This window comes from Mustelus asterias, chromosome 30 (genome assembly GCF_964213995.1).
Source record: "Mustelus asterias chromosome 30, sMusAst1.hap1.1, whole genome shotgun sequence".
In the NCBI taxonomy this organism is placed as follows: Eukaryota; Metazoa; Chordata; class Chondrichthyes; order Carcharhiniformes; family Triakidae; genus Mustelus; species Mustelus asterias.
In genome coordinates, this window is record NC_135830.1 from 17,078,824 (window position 1) to 17,106,785 (window position 27,962).

The 27,962-nt window shown below is 51.0% G+C and overlaps 2 protein-coding genes and 1 non-coding gene across 3 annotated transcripts in view; 2 read left to right on the forward strand and 1 right to left on the reverse strand.

Moving 5' to 3' along the window:
- LOC144480923 (uncharacterized) overlaps positions 1 to 26,094 on the forward strand; it is a 44,289-nt gene extending 18,195 nt beyond the window's left edge. Inside the window, 2 exon segments of the mRNA XM_078200548.1 lie at positions 24,678 to 25,300; positions 25,451 to 26,094. Of these exon segments, the coding sequence (XP_078056674.1) occupies positions 24,678 to 25,300; positions 25,451 to 25,857 (1,030 nt within the window). The 3' untranslated portion in view covers positions 25,858 to 26,094.
- trnav-cac (transfer RNA valine (anticodon CAC)) lies at positions 766 to 838 on the reverse strand. Its single transcript has one exon. It is a non-coding gene; the product is annotated as a tRNA-Val (tRNA).
- The window catches only part of LOC144480811 (uncharacterized), a 992,083-nt gene continuing 985,795 nt past the window's right edge, over positions 21,675 to 27,962 (forward strand). The window contains exon 1 of the mRNA XM_078200422.1: positions 21,675 to 21,713. The gene's annotated coding sequence lies outside the window, so the exon portion shown is untranslated. The remainder of the gene's footprint in view (positions 21,714 to 27,962) is intronic.

Consider the following 27,962-nt stretch of genomic DNA (forward strand, 5'->3'; position numbering starts at 1 on the left):
GCCCATTGAAGTGGTGGAGGCTTCCTCGTTGAATAAGTTTAAATCACGGGTAGATAGATTTCTGATCGATAAGGGAATTAAGGGATATGGGGAGCAGGCGGGTAAGTGGAACTGATTCGCCTCAGATCAGCCATGATCTTGTTGAATGGCGGGGCAGGCTCGAGGGGCCTAGATGGCCTACTCCTGCTCCTATTTCTTATGTTCTTAAACAATATCAAATATCTTTAAAGGGAAAAGATTTAATAATGATCTGCTAGTTATACTTAATCCCTCTTTATTCTGCGTGTGAAACATTCTGGCGTCTAAATCCCGTTCATCTCTCGAAAAGTCCAGCAGATCTACACTGAGTTTCGATTTACTCATCTGCCTGAGTGATTTTTTCCCATTTCTTTATTATGAAGAACAAATTTAAAAATATGCTTCCGGGAAATGTGCGCCATTTCCTCTAGTTCAGTTACAGTTTCACTTGTGTCTGTCTTTATGAGCACACATGTTTCAGATGATGATTAACTATGTTAGTCTGCATTTGTAAAACCATTATATTCTGTTATGGACTGAACAAGTTGCTAATATGCGCACAGTCTCAAAATACACACATTTATTTCCTCATTGCGTCTTAAAATACAGCATTTCTGATTTTGCTGAAAGCATTTGTGGCCGAGTTCAGAGCAAAGATAACGTGGTTACAACATGGAGAATCGGATAATGTTCAGCAACAACTACCATGCAAAACTTCCCTCACGCTAAACGAAGAACTACAATTAGTGCTTCTGCCCGGTTTTGAACCGTGGACCTTTCGCGTGTGAGGCGAACGTGATAACCACTACACTACAGAGACAACTGATACTATAGCGCTTACAATGTGCAACTCCATTGTGTTGCTGCAGGTTTGAATGGTTATACTGAGAGCCCATGTCACTCAATACAAGACAAAAACCGTTTCTTTCAACCTGATTTCTCAATTTATCTTGAACTTCAACCTTTAAAAGCGGTCGTCCGGCAAATATCGAAGGAAGCAATGATTTCTGCTCAATCATTAATGCATCATTCTCATCTTCCTTCGAATAATTTCAACCAGTTCTACTCAGTATTTGTTCGTTGTTCAATGTTAAATATGAATATATTTTTATTAATTACATATCTCCTCATTCTGAATGAAATATCTCCGAAATAGACAACATTGAATTGCAAACATGAATCGAGTCACATGTCACGGTGCTTAATTGAGATTGACCACAATCAGCTTTTAAACAAAATCAAATATCTTTAAAGGGAATAGATTTAAGAATGACTTGTTAGTTATACTTGATCCCTCTTTATTCTGTGTGTGAAACACTCAGGCATCTAAATCCTGTTCAGCTGTGGGAAAGTCCAGTAGATCCGCACTGATTCTCGATTTCCTCAACTGTCTGAATGGTTTTCCCGATTTCTTTACTCTGAAGAACGATGTTAAAATAATGGTTCCGCGCAATGTGCGTCATTTCCTCTAGTTCAGTTACAGTTTCACTTGTGTCTGCCTTTTTGAGCACACAATACTATTAGACATGGTTCAGATGATGATTAACTTTGTTAGTCTGCATCAACAAAGCCATTAAATTCTGTTGTGGACTGAATGAGTTGCTGATATGTCCACGGTGTCAAAACAGGAACATCTATTTCCTCTCATTGCGTCATAAAAATACAAGATCTCTGATTTTGCTGAAAGATTTTGAGGCCGAGGTCAGAGTAAAGATAACATGGCTTTAATATTGAGTTTCGGATAATGTTCAGCAACAAATTTCAATCATGTAAACTTCCCTCACCCTTAATGAACAAATTTTAATAATATTTCGGCATGGTTTTGAACGAGGGATTTTCCGTGTGTGAGGCGAATGCAACCACCATTACACTACAGAAACTGTTGGCGTCTGTAGGACCCAATGGGACTCTCTTGAAATGTTGCAACACTCATTGGGACTGCTGTAGACATATTGATCCAAGAATGATTTTGATTTGATTTGATTTATTATTGTCACATGTATTAACGTACAGTGAAAAGTATTGCTTCTTGCGCGCTATACAGACAAAACATACCGTTCATAGAGAAGGAAGCGAGAGTGTGCACTTTGCAGTGTTACAGTCATAGCTAGGGTGTAGAGAAAGATCAACTTAACGCAAGGTAAGTCCATTCAAAAGTCTGACAGCAGCAGGGAAGAAGCTATTCTTGAGTCGGTTGGTACGTGACCTCAGACTTTTGTATCTTTTTCCCGAAGGAAGAAGGTGAAAGAGAGAATGTCCGGGGACGTGGGGTCCTTAATTACGCTGGCTGCTTTGCCGAGGCAGCGGGAAGTGTAGACAGAGTCAATGGATGGGAGGCTGGTTTGTGTGATGGATTGGGCACAATCACGACCTTTTGTATTTCCTTGCAGTCTTGGGCAGAGAAGGAACCACAGCAAGCTGTGATACAACCAGAAAGAATGCTTTCTATGGTACATCTGTAAAAGTTGGTGAGAGTCGTAGCTGACGTGCAAAATTTCCTTCGTCTTCTGAAGACGTGGAGGTGTTGGTGGGCTTTCTTAACTATAGTGTCGTCATGGGGGGACCAGGGCAGATAGTTGGTGATCTGGAGACCTAAAAACATGAAGCTCCCGACCCTTTCTACTTCGTCCCTGTTGATATAGACAGGGACATGTTCTCCTTTACGCTTCCTGAAGTCGATGACAATCTCCTTCATTTAGTTGACATTGAGGGAGAGACTATTGTTGCTGCACCAGTTCACCAGATTCTTTACCTCATTCCTGTACTCTGTCTCATCATTGTTTGAGATCTGACCCACTACGGTGGCATCGTCAGCAAACTTGAAAATCGAATTGAAGGGGAATTTGGCCACACAGTCATAGGTGTATAAGGAGTATAGTAGGGGGCTGAGAACACAGCATTGTGGGGCACCGGTGTTGAGGATGATCGTGGAGGAGGTGTTGTTGCCTATCTTTACAGATTATGGTCTGTGAGTTAGGAAGTTCAGGATCCAGTCACAGAGGAGGTGCCGAGGTCCAGGTCACGGAGTTTGGAGATGAGTTTCGTGGGAATAATAGTGTTGAAGTCTGATCTGTAGTCAATAAATATGAGTCTGTCCTTGTTATCTAGGTGATCCAGGGTTGAGTGCAAGGCCACGGAAATGCCGTCTGCTGTGGACCTGATGCGGCGATAGGCAACTGTAGTGGATCCAGGTAGTCCGGGAGGCTGCAATTGATTCGTGCCATGACAAACCTTTCGAAGCACTTCATAATGATGGATGTCAGAGCCACCGGCCGATAGTTATTAAGACATGCTGCTTGATTTTTCTTAGGTACCGGGATGATGGTCGTCTTCTTGAAGCAGATAGGGACTTCAGATTGTTGTAATGATTGAAAATGGTTGGCAATGGCAAAGAACAATAAGAGGCCCTTCGACCCACCATGCCTATGCCAGTTATTTTATGACGAGCTACCAAACTGACTTGTCGGTGCGGGCTTGGTGGGCCGATGGACCTGTTCCTATGCTGCACTGTTCTTTGCTCTCATTTCAATTTCCTCCTCTCATTCCATGAAGCTGATTTTTCTCCCTTTCAATCCCCATTTGAAGAAGTAGTTTCTGTGGAATCCATGTACAGTTTGCTTTAGGTAACAACGTTTCACTGACCCAATGGCATGAAGTATTGGATATAGCTTCCCAATATAGTTTTCAACGTAAGCATATATTTATTTATGCAATTGATTTCAAATGGAATTTACAAAACGGGTTTAATCGGATGAAGCATCTCCTCACTATTTCGGAATCATATCTAATATAATTACATTAACTCCACAACTTTCCACAGAGTGTGGAATATAACAGAGGCGAATGGATCATCTATACCTGAAGCAGTTTCCTTGTGTTGTTCCGAACATCCGATCTGACAACCTCGAGAATGGGTGGGGAATCTGTCTTACCTACAGTGACCTCACATGGGGTGGCACGGTGGCACAGTGGCACACTGCTGCCTCACAGCGCCAGGGATTCGGGTTCGATTCCTGGCTTGGGTCTGAGTGGAGTTTGCACGTTCTTCCTGTGTCTGTGTGGATTTGCTCCAGTGTCCTCCCACAGTCTGAAAGACGTGCTGGTTAGGTGCATTGTCATGGTAAATTTCTCCCTTAGTGTACCTGAACAGGTGGCGGAGTGTGGCGACTAGGGGATTTTCACAGTAACTTTATTGCAGTATTAACGTAATCCTACTTGTGACATTAATAAATAAACTTTAAACAAGATACGGACACATCCAGAATGTGTTTGGCTGTAAAAATAAATACATCGATTATTGCTTATTCTCCAAAAGTGTCCACCATTGATGAGAAATAGATTTCTGGCTGTTCCTGTTGCTAAAATGGACAGTTCCACCGCAATGATTATCTAACGGGATATTGCCGCACTGACATGACCCCAGGGAATTCCAATTCAGAAAGTTACTCTGGGGCTAGTACGCTTTCGGGATTGTCAGTGAGTGCACTTCTCTTGAGTGTGTCAGTGGCTGTGTTAATCTGTTTGTTTATCTTCCTTAGTGATTGTCTGTGTGTCTATGTTTGAGTCGATCAGTTTGAGAATCGATCACTGTTTTTACTTGTCCCTGTGTCTATGCTTTTGTTGATTCTGTGCGGTATACGAGGCTTCTAGTGAACACGGAGTTGGAGTTATTCGTGTATTTTCATAGTTAGCAACTCAGACTAATGTGTCAGAAATCTACAGAATAATTCTGGATTTATAACGAGGGACGTTAGAATTGATGTCAGTCTCTGGGCATATATCTATATGGTTATATATCCTTACACGTGTTGGTCTTTGCATGTGGCCGTGTGTGTATCTGCTCTCCCCGTGTCTGCGTGGGTTTCCTCGGATGCTCCGGTTTCCTCCCACGGTCCAAAGATGTGCAGGTTAGTTTGATTGGCCATGCTAAATTGACCCTAGTGTCAGGGGGATTAGCGGAGTAAATGTATGAGGTTACGGGAATAGGGCCTGGGAGGCTTGTGATCGGTACAGACTCGGTGGGCCGAATGGCATTTTTCTGTACTGTACGAATTCTATGATTCTATGATTCTATTATCTAGATATGTATCAGCCTTTACAGGTGACCGTGTGTGTATCTGTTTCCAATATGCGGCATTGCTGTCCACGGGAGGGCGCTCTCTGATCACTTATGAAAAATCACGATTCCCTTCGAGAGGAAGCGTCTGTTTGAAGATGTAAAAATGGGCGGAGAGACGAAGTGACTTTCGACCTCATAACATCCCACTGACTGTTTCAACTTCTCCATTTCCAGGTCTTATGCAGGCAGTGATCACTGCCTCTGTTTCTGGTGTTCAGACTGGAACTATGAGGGTGCTGACTGTCTCTGGTTATTGTCCTGATCGCAGGACGGTCATTTTGAACCTTTGACTGAAATCCGCCAATCACCATATTCATTCCCCATTTCCATCTCTCGGCGATTATTCCGTTGTTGTTACTCCTTCTAAACCGCTGCGTGTCTGTTGTCTATTTTCAGAGATGAGTAACGGTGACTCAGTGTCCCAGTCAGAACCAAGAGTTGAAGCAGCAGAGGGTGAAGATTCAGCAATACCCTGCAGTTACTCTGTATAGGGTTTACCTACAGTCTATGTCCTGTTCTGGTATCGCCAGTATCCACACCGAGCTCCTCAGAGCCGATAGTTATGGATTTACCGATACGGCTCCCGGCTTTAAACATTTCAGCGGGAACCTCAGCCAGACACAAAGCACTTTTCACTTGTCCATGAAAGATTTGAAGATGACAGATAACGCCGTGCATTACTGTGCACTCAGACCCACAGTGAATGAGGATCCCGCGGGCTTCGTACAAAAACTGGCGCAGGTCCTCAATCAATGGTTCCTTGTCCGCAAAACACCTTGCGTTGAATTTCAGATAAAATGTGCAGATCATGAGCCTGCCAATGCAGCCCCATCTGAGTGGCTTTCCCTCCTAACGTCAATGATTGTCACTGTTGGGGAAATGTGACATTTGGCGCTCAGATTATTCCTGGATAAATCCAATCATTTCCTGATCCCAATCACAAAACCCACAGATGTCCCGGGTGAATAACTTAATAAATCAGTATTTTTAATCTTTCTGTGTCAGATGTTTATCTGTCAGGGAACACCTGTTAAATGTGATCTAATATCAAAGGCACACTGAGAGTTGTCACATTTTGAAGTTTCTGGACAGAAATAATGACTGATTGAATCAGTACTTTCCCAGTATAAGAGTAATCCCAGTGGAAACGCAAGTCAATGTGGACTTGGGTGATTACTTATCCCCGGTATAAATAAAGCAGTGACTACTATTATGTTTATGCAGTGGATGCACTCATTAATACCCGCAGAGTAAATGAGTGTAAATTATTTATTTCACTTTTAACTTTATTTATAAAGAAAGATTTATCTATAAAAAGGGGGACATTGAGTTCGATCGAAAGAGGGTGAACCGAGAAAGAGACAGTGTAACTGATAACGTTATTCACCTTTCATGGAAAGAGAAGGAGAGTGAGACCTCTTTTTAGGTCAAACCAAGTAAACAAACTCAAATTAAATCAGGACAAAGTAAAAGGGGCAGCTCCCCAAAAAGGAGGGGGAACAGCCCGAACAGAAATCAAAATGCAAAGGAAACTTAAAAACATCAAATTAAAATGTGATTATTAGGGTCAATAATGCACCCCAACCCCTGCGGTGCCCAGCGGGCGCGGAAAGCGTCAACCTCGCCCGTGGACACCGCATGCTCCCTCTCCAGGGACACCTGGCCGCGAACGTAGCCGCGGTAGAGGGGAAGACAGTCAGGATGGACGGCCCCCTCGATCGCCCGCTGCCTGGACCGGTAAATGGCGCGTTTCGCCAGGCCCAGGAGCAGGTTCACGAGGAGGTCGCCATCCCGACCCTCCCCTCTCCGCACCGGGTGTCCGTAGATCAGGAGCGTGGGACTGAAGTGCAAACAAAACATCAATAAAAGGTTCTTCAGGAAAACATTAAGGGAGTGCAGCCTAAGCCACTCAACATAGACATGGTCCACGGACTCCACAAGGCCACAGAAAGGGCAGTCTTCGGAGCCCGTGAACCAGTGAATCCTACGGTTGTGCGGAACTGCTGCATGCATCACCCTCCACCCCAGGTCCCCGACGTAATTGGGGGAGATCCCTCCGTAGAGGGACCTCCAGCGGGGACCTCCGCCGCCCGGCGGCAACAAGGCCCGCCAAGGTGTATCCGGGCGACAGGCGAGGAGGCGGTAGTGGAAGGTGTGCAGCAGCAGCCCGCACAGGAAACGCCTCCGCGCGGTAGAAAAAGGCACGGAGGGCATTTCCGCGAGGCGGCTCAGGCTGTGGGGCACCTCACCCAGGGGAGGGGGCTGAGGCTTTGGGCCAATGTGGAATTCCGCCCGAACAGGGGAACGCTCGGGCGGGATCCCACCGCACGCCTGCGCCGTCTCAAGTTTGCGTGCAGTTTCGGGGCCGAGCACGACCGTCCTAAGGTCTAGGATGGCTTTGGCCGCGCGCCGGACGGACGTCCCCACGCGCTCAGCCAGCACGCGGGGACTCATCCAGCCCGCTCCTCCGCCATCGAGCACGTCCCCGATTCTGGTCACCCCGGCGTCCACAGCCCCCCTCTCCGCCAGCCACCTGAAGTTATACGGCTGGAGGAGCGGATTCCTGAGCAGCGGCTCTCGCACGAGAGCCGCTACTCCTGACGGGGGAGAGCTGCGTCGCGAGGCGACCTTGTTCCAGACAGTGAGGAGGTCCTGGTAAAAGACGGGCAACTCCTGCAGGGTGGTCGAAGCACGCCCCAGTTCGATATGCAGGAGCTGCACGTCATAATTGAGGCCGTGCCACTGGCGGAAGAAATACGTCGCCATGGCACACCACTGTGGAGGGGGCTCAACGTAAAGGTACCTCTGCAGGGCCTGGAGGCGGAAGGTCGCTATCTGAGTGCGGAGGCACACCAGACCTTGTCCGCCCTCCTCAAGCGGGAGATACAGGACCGCAGCAGGGACCCAGTGCAGTCGATTGCCCCAGAAGAACCGCTCGAGGGTTTTCTGGATATCGGTGACAAAGCCAGGGGGAGGGGTCAAAGGGACCAGCCGGTACCACAGCATGGAGGCGACCAGCTGGTTTATGACGCGAGCTCGCGCCCCGTAGGACAGCACTCGGAGCAGTCCTGTCCAGCGACTCAGGCGGGCGGAGACTTTGGCCTCCAGCTCCCGCCAGTTCGCCGGCCAGGATTCCTCGGCTGGGCAGAGATGGGCCCCCAAGTAGAGGAGGTCGGTCCTGCTCCAGGTGAAAGGCCTGAGCTCCTCCGGGAGGGGGTCCGTCTCCCAAGGACCGACAAGGAGTCCGGAGCACTTGGCCCAGTTGATCCTGGCGGAGGACGCGGCGGAGTACACCGCCTGGCATTCTCGCATCCTCCGCAGGTCAGCCGGGTCCGTGAACATGAGGAGCACGTCGTCGGCGTAAGCTGACAGGACCACCCCTACGTCCGGTCCGCGCAGGACCAAACCTGACAACCTCCTCCGCAAGAGGCGCAGGAATGGCTCCACGCATACGGAATACAGTTGGCCGGACAAGGGGCAGCCCTGCCGTACTCCTCTCCCGAAGCGAAGGGGCGCCGTCAGGGACCCGTTAACCTTAATCAGACACTCTGCGGCAGAGTACAGTAATCGGATCCGGGCGACAAAATGCGTCCCGAACCCGAATGCCCGCAGAGTCCCGAGTAAATACTCGTGCTCCACCCTGTCGAACGCCTTCTCCTGATCTAATGACAAGAAGGCGCCCGACAGACCAGCCCTCTGGGTGTGATGGATTAGGTCCCGGACCAGGTGGAGATTGTCATGTATGCAACGGCCCGGGACCGTGTAGGACTGGTCAGGGTGGATCAAGTGGTCCAGCACGGATCCAAGGCGTGAAGCCATAGCCCTGGCAAAGATTTTATAATCCGTGCTGAGGAGGGAGACCGGGCGCCAGTTCTTGAGCAGGTGGAGATCCCCCTTCTTGGGCAGCAGGGCAATGACGGCCCTGCGCCACGAAAGGGGCATCTCCCCGGTAGCGACGCTCTCCCCCAGGACCCCCGCGTAGTCGCTCCCCAGGACGTCCCAGAACGCCCTGAAGAACTCTACTGTCAGCCCGTCCAGCCCAGGGGCCTTGCCCCGGCTGAGGCCATTTAGGGCGCCGGTCAGCTCGGCCATGGTGGTAGGGGCCTCGAGCCTGCCGACGCCCTCCGGGCTGACCTGCGGCAGGTCCTCCCACAGAAGTCTGCGGGCATCCTCGCTGGACGGATCCGGAGAGAAGAGCGAGGTGTAATACTCCCGGGCAATGGCCCGGATGCCCTCCGGATCCGAGACGGGGGAACCGTCGTCGGCCAGCAGCGTAAGGAGCTGCTGACGGTTAGCCCGCCCTCTTTCCAGCGAGTAGAAGAAGGGGGAGCCGCGGTCCAGGTCCACCTGGAACTGGAGCCGCGACCTCACGTACGCGCCGCGAGACCTGGCAAGCTGCAGGTCCCGCAGCGCGTCCTTCTTCTCCCTGTACTCCGAACGCAGGGCCGGGTCCGCGTCAGGCCGACTGAGACGTGCCTCCAGGTCGAGCACCTCCTTCTCCAACTCCTCGAGCCTGGATTTCCGCCTCTTTGTCGACCCCCTCGCGTACCCCTGACAGAAGGTACGGACGTGAGTCTTGCCCACATCCCACCAGAGCCTCAAGGAGGGGAAGCCTCCCCGCTTCCTTCTCCAGCCGGCCCAGAATCGACGGAACGAGTCCAGGAAGCGCTCGTCCTCCAGCAGCGTGTTGTTAAAGTGCCAGTACGCGGACCCCCGCCGGATGCGAGACGGCGCAAAGTCCGCCCACACCAGGCTGTGGTCCGTGCTCGACACCAGCCGCATGGAGACCGAGGACACGCCGGACACGTGCGCCTTCGAAATGTAAAGGCGGTCGAGCCTGGACGCTCCGACTCCAGGCCTCACGAAAGTGAAGGCGCTGGAGCCAGGATGGAGATGTCTCCAGACGTCCACCAAGTCGTGAGACCCGATCAGGTCCCGCAACTTCACCACCGCCGGAGTGCGCAGCCAGGGGCCGGTGCGGTCCCGTGCCTCGAGGATGCAGTTGAAATCTCCCCCGAGGATAATGCATTCGCCCCCCGCGATGGTGTCGATGTGAGCGGACACTTTCTCGTAGAAAGTCGTTTGCTGCGGTCCAGCGGTCGGGGCGTAGACATTCAGCAAGTGAATGACCACGCCCCCCTCACGGACCGTCAAGTGCAGCAACCGGCCTGGCACCGGCTCCTTGACCCCCAAGATCTCCGGCTTATAACGCGGGGCCAACAAGATAGCCACCCCGCAAGAAGCGAGCGTGAGGTGGCTCATGTAGACCCCCCCTCGCCACTCCAGGAGCCATTGGGCTTCGTCTCCCGGAACGGTGTGGGTTTCCTGCAGGAAACACACCGCATACTTCCCGTCACGGAGGACCGAGAAGTTCTGGAACCTGCGGTGTGGCCCACTGCTGCCGTTGATGTTGAGGCTGGCTATGGTCACCTTCATGTCAGCAGCTTTGTGCCACCGTCACCACTTAACTAGGTGTGTGGGGGGGCGCTGGCGCAATGCACGCCAGTCCACCCCCCACCTTTTCGAGCCTGTGGAGGAACCGCAGTACCCAGCGCCGCTCTATTTTCTCCAGGCCCGCGGAGGCATGCGAGCATGCCTTCACGGACCGGACGAGCCGCGCCAGGTCCGGCCAGTGGCCGAGGGCTAGCCGGATTATGTCGGAGCGACCGGAATGGTTACGGATAAAGACCCTGAGGTCCTTGGAGGGGATGAGGGACGACTCGGTGGGGGGCACGAGGGAGTCCCCCGCCTCGCTCTGGGCAGACTCTGAAAGTGTCCCCGTGCCCTCCACCGAGCCGCTGACCTCCTCAGGGCGGTCGCCCCTCGACTCCGAGTCCCCCGCCGCAGGACGTACGGCGGGCGGCACGGAGCCACCAACTAGCCCTAGCCCCTCCCCGATCCCACCCCCAGGATCGGTGGAGGAGGGGTTCCCCCCGGGCTCACCTTTCCCGGATTGCGGGCCCCCGTGCGACGGCGGCCCAGCCGCCCCCCCCGCCCCAGACGCTTGGACACCCCCCAGGTCCGGTGTATCCTTCGGACTGAGGTTGGGGATGTCCAGCGTCCAAGGTCGGGACGGAGAGGACGAGTGGATCGTCTCTTCGCCGCCGCCGCACGAGGACGTGAACATTGGAGTGTCGCCCCAGTCCCCCGACAGACTGAAGAAGAACTCCGGGTTGTAACCGGCCGGGTGGAACGGAACCGTGGGGGCCCCGCTGCCACCCGGCCCCGGAGACTCCTCGCCGGGGGACTGAGGCAACACATGCTTCGATTTACAGGGTGCCTTGCCCCCTTTTTTCAGGGGACAAGGCACAAAGACAGGTGGGGGCACGGCAGGAGATGACTCACAAGGGGGGAGGGGCACGCAGACCTCGAACTCTACGGTGCCCGAGGGGCCCCGCCTCTTTTTGTTAACCTGCCCTCGGGCAGGCGAGGCCCCTCGCCCTCCGCCCCTCTTCGCCTTGCCGCGCCCCCCCTGCTCTCCCGTCACTTCCCCCCGAGGTGGCGGCGTCGCCAGTTTTGCCGGCTCGGGGTCGCTTACCCCCCCATGCTCGGGCCCATGATCCCGGGTGCCGGACCCAGCACTAGGCCCAGGAGAGCCCACGGGCCCGGCAGATGGTGGTGGTGGGGGGGGGCGCAGGTGGAGACTGAGGCGGTCCCCGAGCCGGCTGCCGGGGTGGTTGGGGTGTCTTTCCTGGGGGCCGGGGTTCCGGTACCCCCCTTCTTTTTCGTGGGTCCCTTCTGGGCCTTTTGGCCGCGCGGGGGCTCCGCTCCCCCCCCGCCGGCAGCTGAGGTGGCAGCTGCTGCCGGCGTGGCCTCCCCTCGTGGGGGGGCAGATGGTACTCGCTTGGGGGGAGAGGGGGCTGCGGTGCCAGCTGCGGCCGCCTTGGGTTGGTGGTCGGCGGCCTTGGAGACAGGGCAGTTTTTCCGCACGTGCCCCGCCTCCTTACAGGCATGGCACCGCACACCGTCCGCGGACCAAAAGACCCGGTACGTGGTCCCCTCGTGGGGGACATTGAACCCTCCCTCCAGTTCCTCCTCCCGGGCCAGGCGGACAAAAACCTGGCGCCGGAAGGAGTATATATGGCGGAGGGAGGGGTCCCGAAGGCCGAGCGGGATCGGCTGCACCCCGGACCTGACCTCCCCCAGTAGATAGAGGTGGGGGAGGAGGAGCTCACTCGGTAGGAAGGGCGGGACGTTCGATATTACTATCTTGTGGGCGGTGGCCTCCAAAGGGTCCACCGCCAGGAACGTCCCGCCCACCGTGAGCCCCTTTTCCAGGGCGAGGCGAACCGCCCGCTCGGCCTTCAGGAAGAATACGGCCCGGCCGTACATCTTTGAGGCCGCGACAATGGCTGAGGGGCCGACAACCCCAGCCATTGCCTTGACGCAGGCCTCAATAGACATGTCGGGGTGGGCGTAGCACTTCACCCCGAGCTGCCGCGTGATTAGGGAGAATGGTGGCAGGGCCTTGGGAGCGGCGGGGGCTCTGGCAGCCGCCACGCCCGCATAGGTGGGCCGAGAAGGCCCTGCCACCGGCGACGCTGGTGATGTCGCCATGGTATCAAGGGAAGTGCTACGCCCATCCCGAGACTGCCCAGACGTACGGCAGGGCGTATGTGGGATGGGGACGATAAGGCAGGGTGGGGTAGGCGGGGAGGGGTGTAGGTGCTCTCTCCCCGGAGTGAGAGAGGGAGAGAGGAGGTTGGAGGAGCAGGAGGGAGACGAGGCACAAGGCCGGTGCCCCAGTCAGGAGGGAAAAAGGGGAGGGGGTGCCGGTCCCGGGGGCAGCAGCAGTGGGTAGGGGAATTAGGAAAAGGTCTTCACCCCCCCCACTGCAGATGGAAAAGAGACAGTCCAAACGCCTTCGTTCGCCCCCCCCCCCCCCCTTCTCCTCCAGTCACTCCCTGTCCTCTCTTCCTCCCTCCCCCCGGGGAGAGCGCACCCTCCAGAGGCCAGATGGCAGGCAAGCAGGCAGTCAGGCAGTCCAGACGGCAGGCAGGCCAGACGGCAAGCAGGCAGGCAGGTAGTCCAGACGGCAGGCAGGCAGGCAGTCCAGACGGCAGGCAGGCAGGTAGGTAAGCAGGCCAGACGGCAGGCAGGCAGGTAAGCAGGCCAAACGACAGGCAGGCAGGTAAGCAGGCCAGACGGCAGGCAGGCAGGTAAGCAGGCCAGACGGAAGGCAGGCAGGTAAGCAGGCCAGACGGCAGGCAGGCAGGTAAGCAGGCCAGACGGCAGGCAGGCAGGTAAGCAGGCCAGACGGCAGGCAGGCAGGTAAGCAGGCCAGACGGCAGGCAGGCAGGCAACAGGCAGGCCGGGCAAGGCAGGCAGCAGCTCACCTCCCTCCTTCCTCCCCGCAGGGAGCCAAGAACAAACAAACAAAACAAAAACAAACAGAACCGGGCGTCTTCTTAAACAAACCCACCCCGGAAACAAAGTGCAGGCGCTGCCCCAGGGGAGGCACGTTTCAGGCCGTCTGAAGCTCAATTCTCACTCAGACCGAGAGCAGCAGCAGCTTTGCTGGGCAGGAATGAGCAGCTGAACAAGCTCATTGTCCACTTCCGCATTCATACAATGGGGGAGCTCTGATTGGCTGGAGGACCAAAGAACTTCTGGTCCTCCAGAGTTTCCATTGGTCAATCCCCCGCTGACAGACAATGAGGGGCGGAGCCCCACGTGGGGGTGGGCGGGACTTTGTGCTCAAGCCGCGCTGAGCTGTTGTCCAATGGGAAAGGCTGGAAGATCCGGACAGACAATGGTGAGTGCGCCGGCTTTGTCCCGGGCCCCGCCCCACATCCGCACATGCGCATTCCCCCCAAAATACGCACATGCGCACCTTTGATTCAGGGCCCCTTCCTAGCTCTGGCCAATAGGAAGAGTTGGAGGACCGGAAGGACTCTGGTCCTCCCGCCATTGAGAGCGCGGGCCTTGTGTGAATGAAGATGGAGTTTCAGAGAGAGTCAAAGTTTCTCCTGTCGTCCACATCTGTGAGTGGGAAAGATTGGACTGTCCAGCCAGTCCACCATATTGGCCGTTCGCTTTGCGTGTTGGCCAGTATAGTGTGCTCCAGGCAGGGGGCGGGCAGAGGATAAGGAGTTCAAGGCGGGCTTAATGCGCGCCTTGCGGTGAGCTTTTGGAAATGTGGCCGCTGGGAGGAACGCCTTGGTCGGCGTGAAGTTTCTGTTTCAAGTGCTTGGGTTCGTGACTTGTGCAAGAACTTTTTGTTTCGGCTGGGGCTTGTTGAATGCTGCTCTCGCTGGGATTCCTGTGCCTTGAAAGGCGTGGCCCGGGTGGATGCAATCTCGGAAGACCCAAGCCAGGGAGGAGCCATTTGGGAACTATGGTTTCGGAAGGTTCAGCCGCGGAAGGTGTGACCCCAGACGGTGCAGCCCCAGTGGGTGTGATTTTGGAAGTTCTGGCCCGGAGTGGTGGACTTTGGAGGACTGTAGTTGAGCGTTGTCGACTTCGGACGGTGGAATGTTGATGGGCGAAGCTCTGGAAGGCGATGCCTCCGAAATGTTTCACAATTGTTCATGGATTGTTTGTTATTGTAATATGTGGTTTTCCTGTTATGATAGTTGGTGGTTTGTTCCGGCCCCCGTCTATTTTCTTGCGTTATTTGTGGCCTGGGGGGCATCCCCCCCTGGATAGAGTCACCCCCGGGGGGTGTGACATCCACTTGGGGAAAGTTCTGGGTGGTGAAGCCCCGGACATAGTAACACCAGAGGGATTTTTATTCTCCGGGAGAAAAATTGGGAAGGCAGGCCCGAACTGAGTACCCTGGAGAGACTCTCCCACCGCCCCGGCTGAAATTCCGGAAGGCAGTCCGGATTGAGTAGGCGGGGTGGTTTCCCCATTTCCCCCCTCTGGCTGAACATCCGTAAGGTGTAACCCCCGGATATGAGTACCACTGGAGGGTTGCATCCCCCGGCAGGTGGACAAACCCAGGGGACGGTGCCCTTATGCTTCAGTGTTTATTTTTTTGTTGTGTACAGTTGTAGTGTTGTTAATGTTTGTAGATTTGTAGATTATGATTTGTAAATGGAGGTGTATTTTGAGGGCAATGCCCTGGAAAACTGTAATTGACGATGAACCCTTCCGAAATGGAAGGTAGTAATTGATAAATGGATGGTGTTAGCCATCGGTAATGTATTTTTCATGAATTGTTTGTTATTGTAATATGTGGTTTTCCTGTTATGATAGTTGGTGGTTTGTTCCGGCCCCCGTCTATTTTCTTGCGTTATTTGTGGCCTGGGGGGCATCCCCCCCTGGATAAAGTCACCCCCGGGGGGTGTGACATCCACTTGGGGAAAGTTCTGGGTGGTGAAGCCCCGGTCATAGTAACACCAGAGGGATTTTTATTCTCCGGGAGAAAAATTGGGAAGGCAGGCCCGAACTGAGTACCCTGGAGAGACTCTCCCACCGCCCCGGCTGAAATTCCGGAAGGGATTCCGGATTGAGTAGGCGGGGTGGTTTCCCCCATTTCCCCCCTCCGGCTGAACATCCGTAAGGTGTAACCCCCGGATATGAGTACCACTGGAGGGTTGCATCCCCCGGCAGGTGGACAAACCCAGGGGACGGTGCCCTTATGCTTCAGTGTTTATTTTTTGTGTACAGTTGTAGTGTGTTAATGTTTGTAGATTTGTAGATTATGATTTGTAAATGGAGGTGTATTTTGAGGGCAATGCCCTGGAAAACTGTAATTGACGATGAACCCTTCCGAAATGGAAGGTAGTAACTGATAAATGGATGGCGTTAGCCATTGGTAATGTATTTTTTTCACATTTGTTCTTTGTGTATTTGTAATTGTTTTGTATTAACGTATTTGTAATAAACAAAAAGAAATCCACATCTGTGAGTGGGAAAGATTGGACTGTCCAGCCAGTCCACCATATTGGCCGTTCGCTTTGCGTGTTGGCCAGTATAGTGTGCTCCAGGCAGGGGGCGGGCAGAGGATAAGGAGTTCAAGGCGGGCTTAATGCGCGCCTTGCGGTGAGCTTTTGGAAATGTGGCCGCTGGGAGGAACGCCTTGGTCGGCGTGAAGTTTCTGTTTCAAGTGCTTGGGTTCGTGACTTGTGCAAGAACTTTTTGTTTCGGCTGGGGCTTGTTGAATGCTGCTCTCGCTGGGATTCCTGTGCCTTGAAAGGCGTGGCCCGGGTGGATGCAATCTCGGAAGACCCAAGCCAGGGAGGAGCCATTTGGGAACTATGGTTTCGGAAGGTTCAGCCGCGGAAGGTGTGACCCCAGACGGTGCAGCCCCAGTGGGTGTGATTTTGGAAGTTCTGGCCCGGAGTGGTGGACTTTGGAGGACTGTAGTTGAGCGTTGTCGACTTCGGACGGTGGAATGTTGATGGGCGAAGCTCTGGAAGGCGATGCCTCCGAAATGTTTCACAATTGTATGGTTGTTCATGGATTGTTTGTTATTGTAATATGTGGTTTTCCTGTTATGATAGTTGGTGGTTCCGGCCCCCGTCTATTTTCTTGCGTTATTGTGGCCTGGGGGGCATCCCCCCCTGGATGGAGTCACCCCCGGGGGGTGTGACATCCACTTGGGAAAATGCTCTGGGTGGTGAAGCCCCGGACATAGTAACACCAGAGGGATTTTTATTCTCCGGGAGAAAAATTGGGAAGGCAGGCCCGAACTGAGTACCCTGGAGAGACTCTCCCACCGCCCCGGCTGAAATTCCGGAAGGCAGTCCGGATTGAGTAGGCGGGGTGGTTTCCCCATTTCCCCCCTCCGGCTGAACATCCGTAAGGTGTAACCCCCGGATATGAGTACCACTGGAGGGTTGCATCCCCCGGCAGGTGGACAAACCCAGGGGACGGTGCCCTTATGCTTCAGTGTTTATTTTTTTGTTGTGTACAGTTGTAGTGTTGTTAATGTTTGTAGATTTGTAGATTATGATTTGTAAATGGAGGTGTATTTTGAGGGCAATGCCCTGGAAAACTGTAATTGACGATGAACCCTTCCGAAATGGAAGGTAGTAATTGATAAATGGATGGTGTCAGCCATCGGTAATGTATTTTTCATGGATTGTTTGTTATTGTAATATGTGGTTTTCCTGTTATGATAGTTGGTGGTTTGTTCCGGCCCCCGTCTATTTTTTTGCGTTATTTGTGGCCTGGGGGGCATCCCCCCCTGGAAAAAGTCACCCCCGGGGGGTGTGACATCCACTTGGGGAAAGTTCTGGGTGGTGAAGCCCCGGACATAGTAACACCAGAGGGATTTTTATTCTCCGGGAGAAAAATTGGGAAGGCAGGCCCGAACTGAGTACCCTGGAGAGACTCTCCCACCGCCCCGGCTGAAATTCCGGAAGGAATTCCGGATTGAGTAGGCGGGGTGGTTTCCCCCATTTCCCCCCTCCGGCTGAACATCCGTAAGGTGTAACCCCCGGATATGAGTACCACTGGAGGGTTGCATCCCCCGGCAGGTGGACAAACCCAGGGGACGGTGCCCTTATGCTTCAGTGTTTATTTTTTTGTTGTGTACAGTTGTAGTGTTGTTAATGTTTGTAGATTTGTAGATTATGATTTGTAAATGGAGGTGTATTTTGAGGGCAATGCCCTGGAAAACTGTAATTGACGATGAACCCTTCCGAAATGGAAGGTAGTAACTGATAAATGGATGGCGTTAGCCATTGGTAATGTATTTTTTTTCACATTTGTTCTTTGTGTATTTGTAATTGTTTTGTATTAACGTATTTGTAATAAACAAAAAGAAAGCCAAAAAAAAAAAAAAAAAAAGATGGAGTTTCAGAGAGAGTCAAAGTTTCTCCTGTCGTCCACATCTGTGAGTGGGAAAGATTGGATTGTCCAGCCAGTCCGCCATATTGGCCGTTCGCTTTGCGTGTTGGCCAGTATAGTGTGCTCCAGGCAGGGGGCGGGCAGAGGATAAGGAGTTCAAGGCGGGCTTAATGCGCGCCTTGCGGTGAGCTTTTGGAAATGTGGCCGCTGGGAGGAACGCCTTGGTCGGCGTGAAGTTTCTGTTTCAAGTGCTTGGGTTCGTGACTTGTGCAAGAACTTTTTGTTTCGGCTGGGGCTTGTTGAATGCTGCTCTCGCTGGGATTCCTGTGCCTTGAAAGGTGTGGCCCGGGTGGATGCAGTCTCGGAAGACCCAAGCCAGGGAGGAGCCATTTTGGAACTATGGTTTCGGAAGGTTCAGCCGCGGAAGGTGTGACCCCAGACGGTGCAGCCCCAGTGGGTGTGATTTTGGAAGATCTGGCCCGGAGTGGTGGACTTTGGAGGACTGTAGTTGAGCGTTGTCGACTTCGGACGGTGGAATGTTGATGGGCGAAGCTCTGGAAGGCGATGCCTCCGAAATGTTTCACAATTGTATGGTTGTTCATGGATTGTTTGTTATTGTAATATGTGGTTTTCCTGTTATGATAGTTGGTGGTTTGTTCCGGCCCCCGTCTATTTTCTTGCGTTATTTGTGGCCTGGGGGGCATCCCCCCCTGGATGGAGTCACCCCCGGGGGGTGTGACATCCACTTGGGGAAAGTTCTGGGTGGTGAAGCCCCGGACATAGTAACACCAGAGGGATTTTTATTCTCCGGGAGAAAAATTGGGAAGGCAGGCCCGAACTGAGTACCCTGGAGAGACTCTCCCACCGCCCCGGCTGAAATTCCGGAAGGCAGTCCGGATTGAGTAGGTGGGGTGGTTTCCCCCATTTCCCCCCTCCGGCTGAACATCCGTAAGGTGTAACCCCCGGATATGAGTACCACTGGAGGGTTGCATCCCCCGGCAGGTGGACAAACCCAGGGGACGGTGCCCTTATGCTTCAGTGTTTATTTTTTTGTTGTGTACAGTTGTAGTGTTGTTAATGTTTGTAGATTTGTAGATTATGATTTGTAAATGGAGGTGTATTTTGAGGGCAATGCCCTGGAAAACTGTAATTGACGATGAACCCTTCCGAAATGGAAGGTAGTAATTGATAAATGGATGGTGTTAGCCATCGGTAATGTATTTTTCATGAATTGTTTGTTATTGTAATATGTGGTTTTCCTGTTATGATAGTTGGTGGTTTGTTCCGGCCCCCGTCTATTTTCTTGCGTTATTTGTGGCCTGGGGGGGCATCCCCCCCTGGATAAAGTCACCCCCGGGGGGTGTGACATCCACTTGGGGAAAGTTCTGGGTGGTGAAGCCCCGGACATAGTAACACCAGAGGGATTTTTATTCTCCGGGAGAAAAATTGGGAAGGCAGGCCCGAACTGAGTACCCTGGAGAGACTCTCCCACCGCCCCGGCTGAAATTCCGGAAGGGATTCCGGATTGAGTAGGCGGGGTGGTTTCCCCCATTTCCCCCCTCCGACTGAACATCCGTAAGGTGTAACCCCCGGATATGAGTACCACTGGAGGGTTGCATCCCCCGGCAGGTGGACAAACCCAGGGGACGGTGCCCTTATGCTTCAGTGTTTATTTTTTGTTGTGTACAGTTGTAGTGTTGTGTTCATGTTTGTAGATTTGTAGATTATAATTTGTAAATAGAGGTGTATTTTGAGGGCAGGGCCCTGGAAAACTGTAATTGACGATGAACCCTTCCGAAATGGAAGGTAGTAACTGATAAATGGATGGCGTTAGCCATTGGTAATGTATTTTTTTCACATTTGTTCTTTGTGTATTTGTAATTGTTTTGTATTAACGTATTTGTAATAAACAAAAAGAAAGCCACATCTGTGAGTGGGAAAGATTGGATTGTCCAGCCAGTCCACCATATTGGCCGTTCGCTTTGCGTGTTGGCCAGTATAGTGTGCTCCAGGCAGGGGGCGGGCAGAGGATAAGGAGTTCAAGGCGGGCTTAATGCGCGCCTTGCGGTGAGCTTTTGGAAATGTGGCCGCTGGGAGGAACGCCTTGGTCGGCGTGAAGTTTCTGTTTCAAGTGCTTGGGTTCGTGACTTGTGCAAGAACTTTTTGTTTCGGCTGGGGCTTGTTGAATGCTGCTCTCGCTGGGATTCCTGTGCCTTGAAAGGCGTGGCCCGGGTGGATGCAATCTCGGAAGACCCAAGCCAGGGAGGAGCCATTTGGGAACTATGGTTTCGGAAGGTTCAGCCGCGGAAGGTGTGACCCCAGACGGTGCAGCCCCAGTGGGTGTGATTTTGGAAGTTCTGGCCCGGAGTGGTGGACTTTGGAGGACTGTAGTTGAGCGTTGTCGACTTCGGACGGTGGAATGTTGATGGGCGAAGCTCTGGAAGGCGATGCCTCCGAAATGTTTCACAATTGTATGGTTGTTCATGGATTGTTTGTTATTGTAATATGTGGTTTTCCTGTTATGATAGTTGGTGGTTCCGGCCCCCGTCTATTTTCTTGCGTTATTGTGGCCTGGGGGGCATCCCCCCCTGGATAAAGTCACCCCCGGGGGGTGTGACATCCACTTGGGGAAAGTTCTGGGTGGTGAAGCCCCGGACATAGTAACACCAGAGGGATTTTTATTCTCCGGGAGAAAGATTGGGAAGGCAGGCCCGAACTGAGTACCCTGGAGAGACTCTCCCACCGCCCCGGCTGAAATTCCGGAAGGCAGTCCGGATTGAGTAGGCGGGGTGGTTTCCCCATTTCCCCCCTCCGGCTGAACATCCGTAAGGTGTAACCCCCGGATATGAGTACCACTGGAGGGTTGCATCCCCCGGCAGGTGGACAAACCCAGGGGACGGTGCCCTTATGCTTCAGTGTTTATTTTTTTGTTGTGTACAGTTGTAGTGTTGTTAATGTTTGTAGATTTGTAGATTATGATTTGTAAATGGAGGTGTATTTTGAGGGCAATGCCCTGGAAAACTGTAATTGACGATGAACCCTTCCGAAATGGAAGGTAGTAATTGATAAATGGATGGTGTTAGCCATCGGTAATGTATTTTTCATGGATTGTTTGTTATTGTAATATGTGGTTTTCCTGTTATGACAGTTGGTGGTTTGTTCCGGCCCCCGTCTATTTTTTTGCGTTATTTGTGGCCTGGGGGGCATCCCCCCCTGGAAAAAGTCACCCCCGGGGGGTGTGACATCCACTTGGGGAAAGTTCTGGGTGGTGAAGCCCCGGACATAGTAACACCAGAGGGATTTTTATTCTCCGGGAGAAAAATTGGGAAGGCAGGCCCGAACTGAGTACCCTGGAGAGACTCTCCCACCGCCCCGGCTGAAATTCCGGAAGGGATTCCGGATTGAGTAGGCGGGGTGGTTTCCCCCATTTCCCCCCTCCGGCTGAACATCCGTAAGGTGTAACCCCCGGATATGAGTACCACTGGAGGGTTGCATCCCCCGGCAGGTGGACAAACCCAGGGGACGGTGCCCTTATGCTTCAGTGTTTATTTTTTGTTGTGTACAGTTGTAGTGTTGTGTTAATGTTTGTAGATTTGTAGATTATGATTTGTAAATGGAGGTGTATTTTGAGGGCAATGCCCTGGAAAACTGTAATTGACGATGAACCCTTCCGAAATGGAAGGTAGTAACTGATAAATGGATGGCGTTAGCCATTGGTAATGTATTTTTTTCACATTTGTTCTTTGTGTATTTGTAATTGTTTTGTATTAACGTATTTGTAATAAACAAAAAGAAAGCCACATCTGTGAGTTTGACCTAAAAGAGGCCAACATCTGTGAGTTTCTTTTCTCAATCTGGGGGAAATTGGGGACTTGCAGCAACTGAAGGGAAAGGAAGTGAATCCAGGGAGGGTGCAAACTCTGGAAAGGTTGGCCCAGGACTCTCTCTCTCTCTTAAAGACATTGATATCGAAACATCGAAGGAACTCCATCAGGAACATCCTCCCTGCATCTATCCTGCCTCGACCAGTTAGAATTTTATCAGTCTCTTTGAGATTCCCCCCTCATTCATCTGAACTCCAATGAAAACAATCCTAACCTAGTCAATCTCTCCTCCTACATCAGTCCCGCGATTCCCTGAATCAGCCTGGTAAACATCCTTTGCTCCCTCAGCTTGACACATTTATTTGTCTGTCGAAAAGGATGGTTATTTTCCTCATGTTCACATTAAAGGGCAGCTTTCCCCAGGAGATGGCTGACATTTAAGCGTACAGTAACTTAATATAGGACAGAGATATGTCTAGTGTTATTCTATGTACCCAGATTAGATACATTCTTTATGCTTCTGTAATAAAATACATTTATTATTATTTCTTGCATTGTAGTATAATGCTGTAGCGATGTTATACACTTCCAGTCATAAAGTCATTACAGCACAGAAGGAATCCATTTGGTAACTTGATTTCATGCTGACTCTCTGTATAACATTCCAGTCCCATTCCCACTCGATATCCCCATTCTCCTGAAAGGTTATTTCCTTCAACTGCCTATCCACTTTCATTTGTAAATAGAATCCATAGATATGGATGGAGATTTACAACTTTTTGGGAATGAAATAGGAAAGAATGTTCCAGAGAAACTAGAATTGTCTGCTCTGAATTTCGATCCTATACTGACTGTGATGACTTTTGCAAGCTCATTTCACAGGATTTTGAACGAGGAATCACAGGCAAAACTCTCAACCGTCACATCTAGAAAGAGTCATATTCCTTGGAATCTGAATATCTTGTAATGTGGAACTGTAGCTACGTTATATATTTCCAGACGTCTCTTCCCTCAGAGGGTTGTTAGTCTTTTGGATTTCTCTTCTACAGGGACCAGTGGAGGCTGAGGATCATTGAATATATTCCAGTTAGACAGATCTTTGACTGACAAGGGTGTCAAGGGTTATAGGGAACAGACAAGAAGATGGAGCAAAAGCTAAGATGTGAGGGGATTTCTTCACTCAAGGATAGAACATAGAACATAGAACAGTACAGCACAGAACAGGCCCTTCGGCCCACGATGTTGTGCCGACCTTCATCTGAAACCAAGATCAAGCTATCCCACTCCCTACCATCCTGGTGTGCTCCATGTGCCTATCCAATAACCGCTTAAATGTTCCTAAAGTGTCTGACTCCACTATCACTGCAGGCAGTCCATTCCACACCCCAACCACTCTCTGCGTGAAGAACCTACCTCTGATATCCTTCCTATATCTCCCACCATGAACCCTATAGTTATGCCCCCTTGTAATAGCTCCATCCACCCGAGGAAATAGTCTTTGAACGTTCACTCGATCTATCCCCTTCATCATTTTATAAACCTCTATTAAGTCTCCCCTCAATCTCCTCCGCTCCAGAGAGAACAGCCCCAGCTCCCTCAACCTTTCCTCATAAGACCGACACTCCAAACCAGGCAGCATCCTGGTAAATCTCCTCTGCACTCTTTCCAGCGCTTCCACATCCTTCTTATAGTGAGGTGACCAGAACTGCACGCAATATTCCAAATGCGGTCTCACCAAGGTCCTGTACAGTTGCAGCATAACCCCACGGCTCTTAAACTCCAACCCCCTGTTAATAAAAGCTAACACACTATATGCCTTCTTCACAGCTCTATCCACTTGAGTGGCAACCTTTAGAGATCTGTGGATATGGACCCCAAGATCACCCAAGAGGAATCACAGGCCGAAATCTCAAACGTCACGTCGAGATCTGACATAGTCATATTCCTTGGGAGCTGAATATCATCGTCCTTTGAATCTAGAAAGAGAAATTGTTGTCCAGTCTGTTGATTTGAAAAGATTTCAAACATCAGTGTGACTGGAAAAGCACCAACACACTGCCACACTCGAGTGAGGGTGTTCCAGTAAAGCTTTGGAATTCTCAACCCCCGAGGACAGTGAAGCCTCAGTCATCAACTATTTTCAAGAGAGAGATTGATTGGTTTCTAGATGTTGAAAATATCAAGGGATATGGGTTTAGTGTGGGGAGAATGATGCTGAGGTAGATGAACGAATTATCTCATTGAATAGTTTAAAAGGCTCGATGAGCCAAATGGCCGACTGCAACTCCTCGTTGTCATGGTCTCTGTGTCCAGGACAGGAAGCAGTGAGCATGGATCTGTCAATCAGCCTCAATCAGCACCTTCAGGAGAATTGGGAGGGTGAATATTAGATACAGCAGAGTTTGAATGGAGGGAGAGTGTGTGGGATGGAGATTTACAGCTTTTGAGGAATGGGAGAGGAAAGAATGTTCCATAGAAACTAGAATTGTCTTTTCTGAATTTCTATCCTGTCCTGACAATGATGACTTTTGTAAACTTGTTTTACAGGATATTGAAAGAGGAATCACAGGCCGAAATCTCAAACGTCACGTCGAGATCTGACATAGTCATATTCCTTGGGAGCTGAATATCATCGTCCTTTGAATCTAGAAAGAGAAATTGTTGTCCAGTCTGTTGATTTGAAAAGATTTCAAACATCAGTGTGACTGGAAAAGCACCAACACACTGCCACACTCGAGTGAGGGTGTTCCAGTGCACGGACTAAAGAGCTTTAACCAGTTACACAGCCTGAATAACTATCACACCATTCACAGCAGGGAGAGACTGTACCCGTGTTCTGTGTGTGGACGAGGCTTCAACTGATTGTCCACCCAAGAGAGAGGCAAGGACACCTGCACCATGGAGAAACCATGGAAATGTGCGGACTGTGGGAAGAGATACAGATACCCAACTGAGCTGGAAGCTCATCGGCGCAGCCACACTGGGGAGAGACCATTCACGTGCTCTCAGTGTGGGAAGGGATTCACTCAGTCATTCAACCTGCAGAGACACCAGCGAGCTCACACTGGGGAGAGGCCGTTCACCTGCTCTCAGTGTGGGGAGGGATTCACTTCTTCATCCTACCTGCGGAGGCACCAGCGAGTTCACACTGGGGAGAGGCCGTTCACCTGCTCTCAGTGTGGGGAGGGATTCACTTCTTCATCCTACCTGCGGAGGCACCAGCGAGTTCACACTGGGGAGAGGCCGTTCACCTGCTCTCAGTGTGGGAAGGGATTCACTCGGTCATCCAGCCTGCGGACACACGAGCGAGTTCATACTGGGGAGAGGCCGTTCACGTGTTCTCAGTGTGGGGAGGGATTCACTCGGTCATCCAGCCTGCGGGCACACGAGCGAGTTCACACTGGGGAGAGGCCATTCACCTGCTCTCAGTGTGGGAAGGGATTCTGTGATTCATCCCGCCTGCTGAGACACCAGCAAGTTCACACTGGGGAGAGGCCGTTCACCTGCTCTCAATGTGAGAAGAGATTCACTCGATTATCCAGCCTGCTGAGACACCAGCGAGTTCACACTGGAGAGAAGCCGTTCACCTGCTCTGTGTGTGAGAAGAGATTCAGTCTTTCATCCAGCCTGCTGAGACACCAACGAGTTCACGAATGATTCCAGGGGTTGGATTCTGCTGTTACTGTTTCTGCTCTCAATTACATCCAGGACTGCATTTTGTTCATTCTCACAGTTGGTCAATGGGGAGAATGCTCTGACTGTGGGAAGGGATTCACTGATTCATCCGACCTGCTGAAACACCAGAGAATTCATAATAGGGAGAGGCCATTTATCTGCTCCGAGTGTGGGAAGGGATTTACTCAGTCATTCAACCTGCTAAAACACCAGCCAAGTCACACTGGAGAGAGGCCATTCACTTGCTCCAGTTGTGGGAAGGGATTTATTGATTCATCCAAACTGCTGAGACACCAGCGAGTTCATGCTGGGGAGAGACCAGTCACCTCCTCTGATTGTGGCAAGGGATTCAGTCAATCATCCAACCTGGTAAAGCACCAGCGAATTCACACTGGGGACAGGCCATTCACCTGCTCCGTGTGTGGGAAGGGATTCACTCAGTCACCTCACCTGCTGAAACACCATCATGTTCACGAGTGACTGCAAGGACTGAATTTTGCTGTTAATCACATCGAGGTCCCAACCATTTTCATTGGTGTCTGTTTCTGCTGATGTTAATAAACCCTGGCCCAGTTGTAAGATTTGTATTGTGGATTGTCTTGTCTGAGTCCTGAACTCGTAAATAAAAACAAGAAGTGCTGTAAAAACTCAGCAGGTCTGACAGCATCTCTGGAGAGAGAAACAGAGCTAATGTTTTGACACTGAAGAAGAGTCACATTCAACTGGAAACATTAACTGTTCCTGTCTTTACAGATACTGTCAGACGTACTGAGATTTTGCAGCAACTTCTGCTTTTAGAATGACGGTGAATGCTGGATACATGAATCAGAGATTGGTGTAAAACTGGGATCTGCTCCTAAATCAAAGTGAAACAGCAGGTTAAAGTTTCCAGCCTGAAAATTACTCTGGTTATTATTCTATATCTACCATTTTAAGGCTGGTTTTAACTCATTTAAAATAAACCTGTTTAAAATATATTTGTTAAAGTCAGTATTAAAATACGAGTTGGATGAGTTCACAGGAGCCTGTTAACCGCTGGGACAATGATTCAACAAACATTGGATCTCCAGATAGAGAAGAAGCTGCAGTTTGTTTGCAGGAATTCCCTGTTTTATTGATGTGTGTGTGTGTTAGACATCAGGATAACTAAAAATACACAAACCTGGACATCAATGGTGATCTGATTGACAGTTACTCTGGGAATCACTCCCACTGTGAAACTTCAGCACTGACACTGCTGAATTTTGTCGGCTCAGGGAGTGGGACCTCCAGGAGTGGACTGTAAAAAAGCTGGGTTTCAGTATCCTGACTAATATATGGTGAGGAACCAGAAAAATCCTTACTGAGGAACTGCCTGGGGTTTTACCAGTGTAGGTTCAGGGGCGAATGATTCCTGACTCCCTGAAATGTCTGATATTGAACCCAGTTTGGAACAAGATTCATTCAGTTTCCAGGAGAATAGGGACAAATATCACCCACAACTGAGAGAGAGAAAAACAGCCACCTTGATCAATGACTTGGATGAAGCCAGAATTGATGATACAAAGATAGGTAGAAAAGCAAGCTGTGAGGTTATTACAAAAAATCTGTAAGGGACACAGATAAGTTACCTGAATGGACAGAAAAATGGCAGATGGAGTATAGTGCGGGAAAGTGGGAGCTTTTCCGCTTTGGCAGGAAGAATAGAGAAGCAAAAAATTGTTTAAATATACAGAAACTGAAGAATACTGCCGTAGAGAGGAATCTGGGTGTCCTTGTACATGAATCGTGAACAAATAGGATGAAGGTACAGCAAGTAAAGAAGAAGGCAAATGGAGTGTTGGACTTTACTGCAAGGGGGTGGAGTTTGAGAAAGGGAACTTGCTGCACCTACACAGGACATTGCTGAGATAGCAGCTGGAATACTGTGTGCGGTTCTGGTCTCCCTACTTATGGAATGACATGTTTTCATTGGAATGAGTTCAGAGAAAGTTCTAAGATGAAGGTGTTGTCTTTTGAGGAAAGGGTTGTGAAGGTGTAGGGGAGAATTCTCCCATCCCACCCACCACAGGAATCGTAGCAGGCCGGGGGGTGGACCACACAAAGGTCCTTTGACCTCGGTGGGGGGGGGGGGGGGGATTCTCCAGTTTTGGGGAAGTGAGGCCAAAGAATCCAACTCGTTGTCTTTTGGGGAAGGGTTGCACCTATACTCATTGGGTTTGGAAGAATGAGCAGTCAACATTCTGAAACATGTAAGATTCTCATGGACAGTTGACAGGCGAGAGGCCAAGAGGATGATTCATGAAGGAGTCTTGAACTTGATGCCACAGATCTACAAGGAAGCCAAGGGTATTATTTTAGCCCTTACAGACACCAATACTTTATCCTCAGTTTTAGTCAGGTTAGTCAGAGGTTTAGTCAGGTGTGGTGAAAGCTTCAACCAATCATCTGGCCTTTTGGAACATAATTTGCAGTCACAGGGAGATGCCATGGAAATGTGGGGATTGTGGGAAGAACATAAGAACTAGGAGCAGGAGTAGGCCATCTGGCCCCTCGAGCCTCATGGCTGATCTTTTTGTGGACTCAGCTCCACTTACACGCCCGCT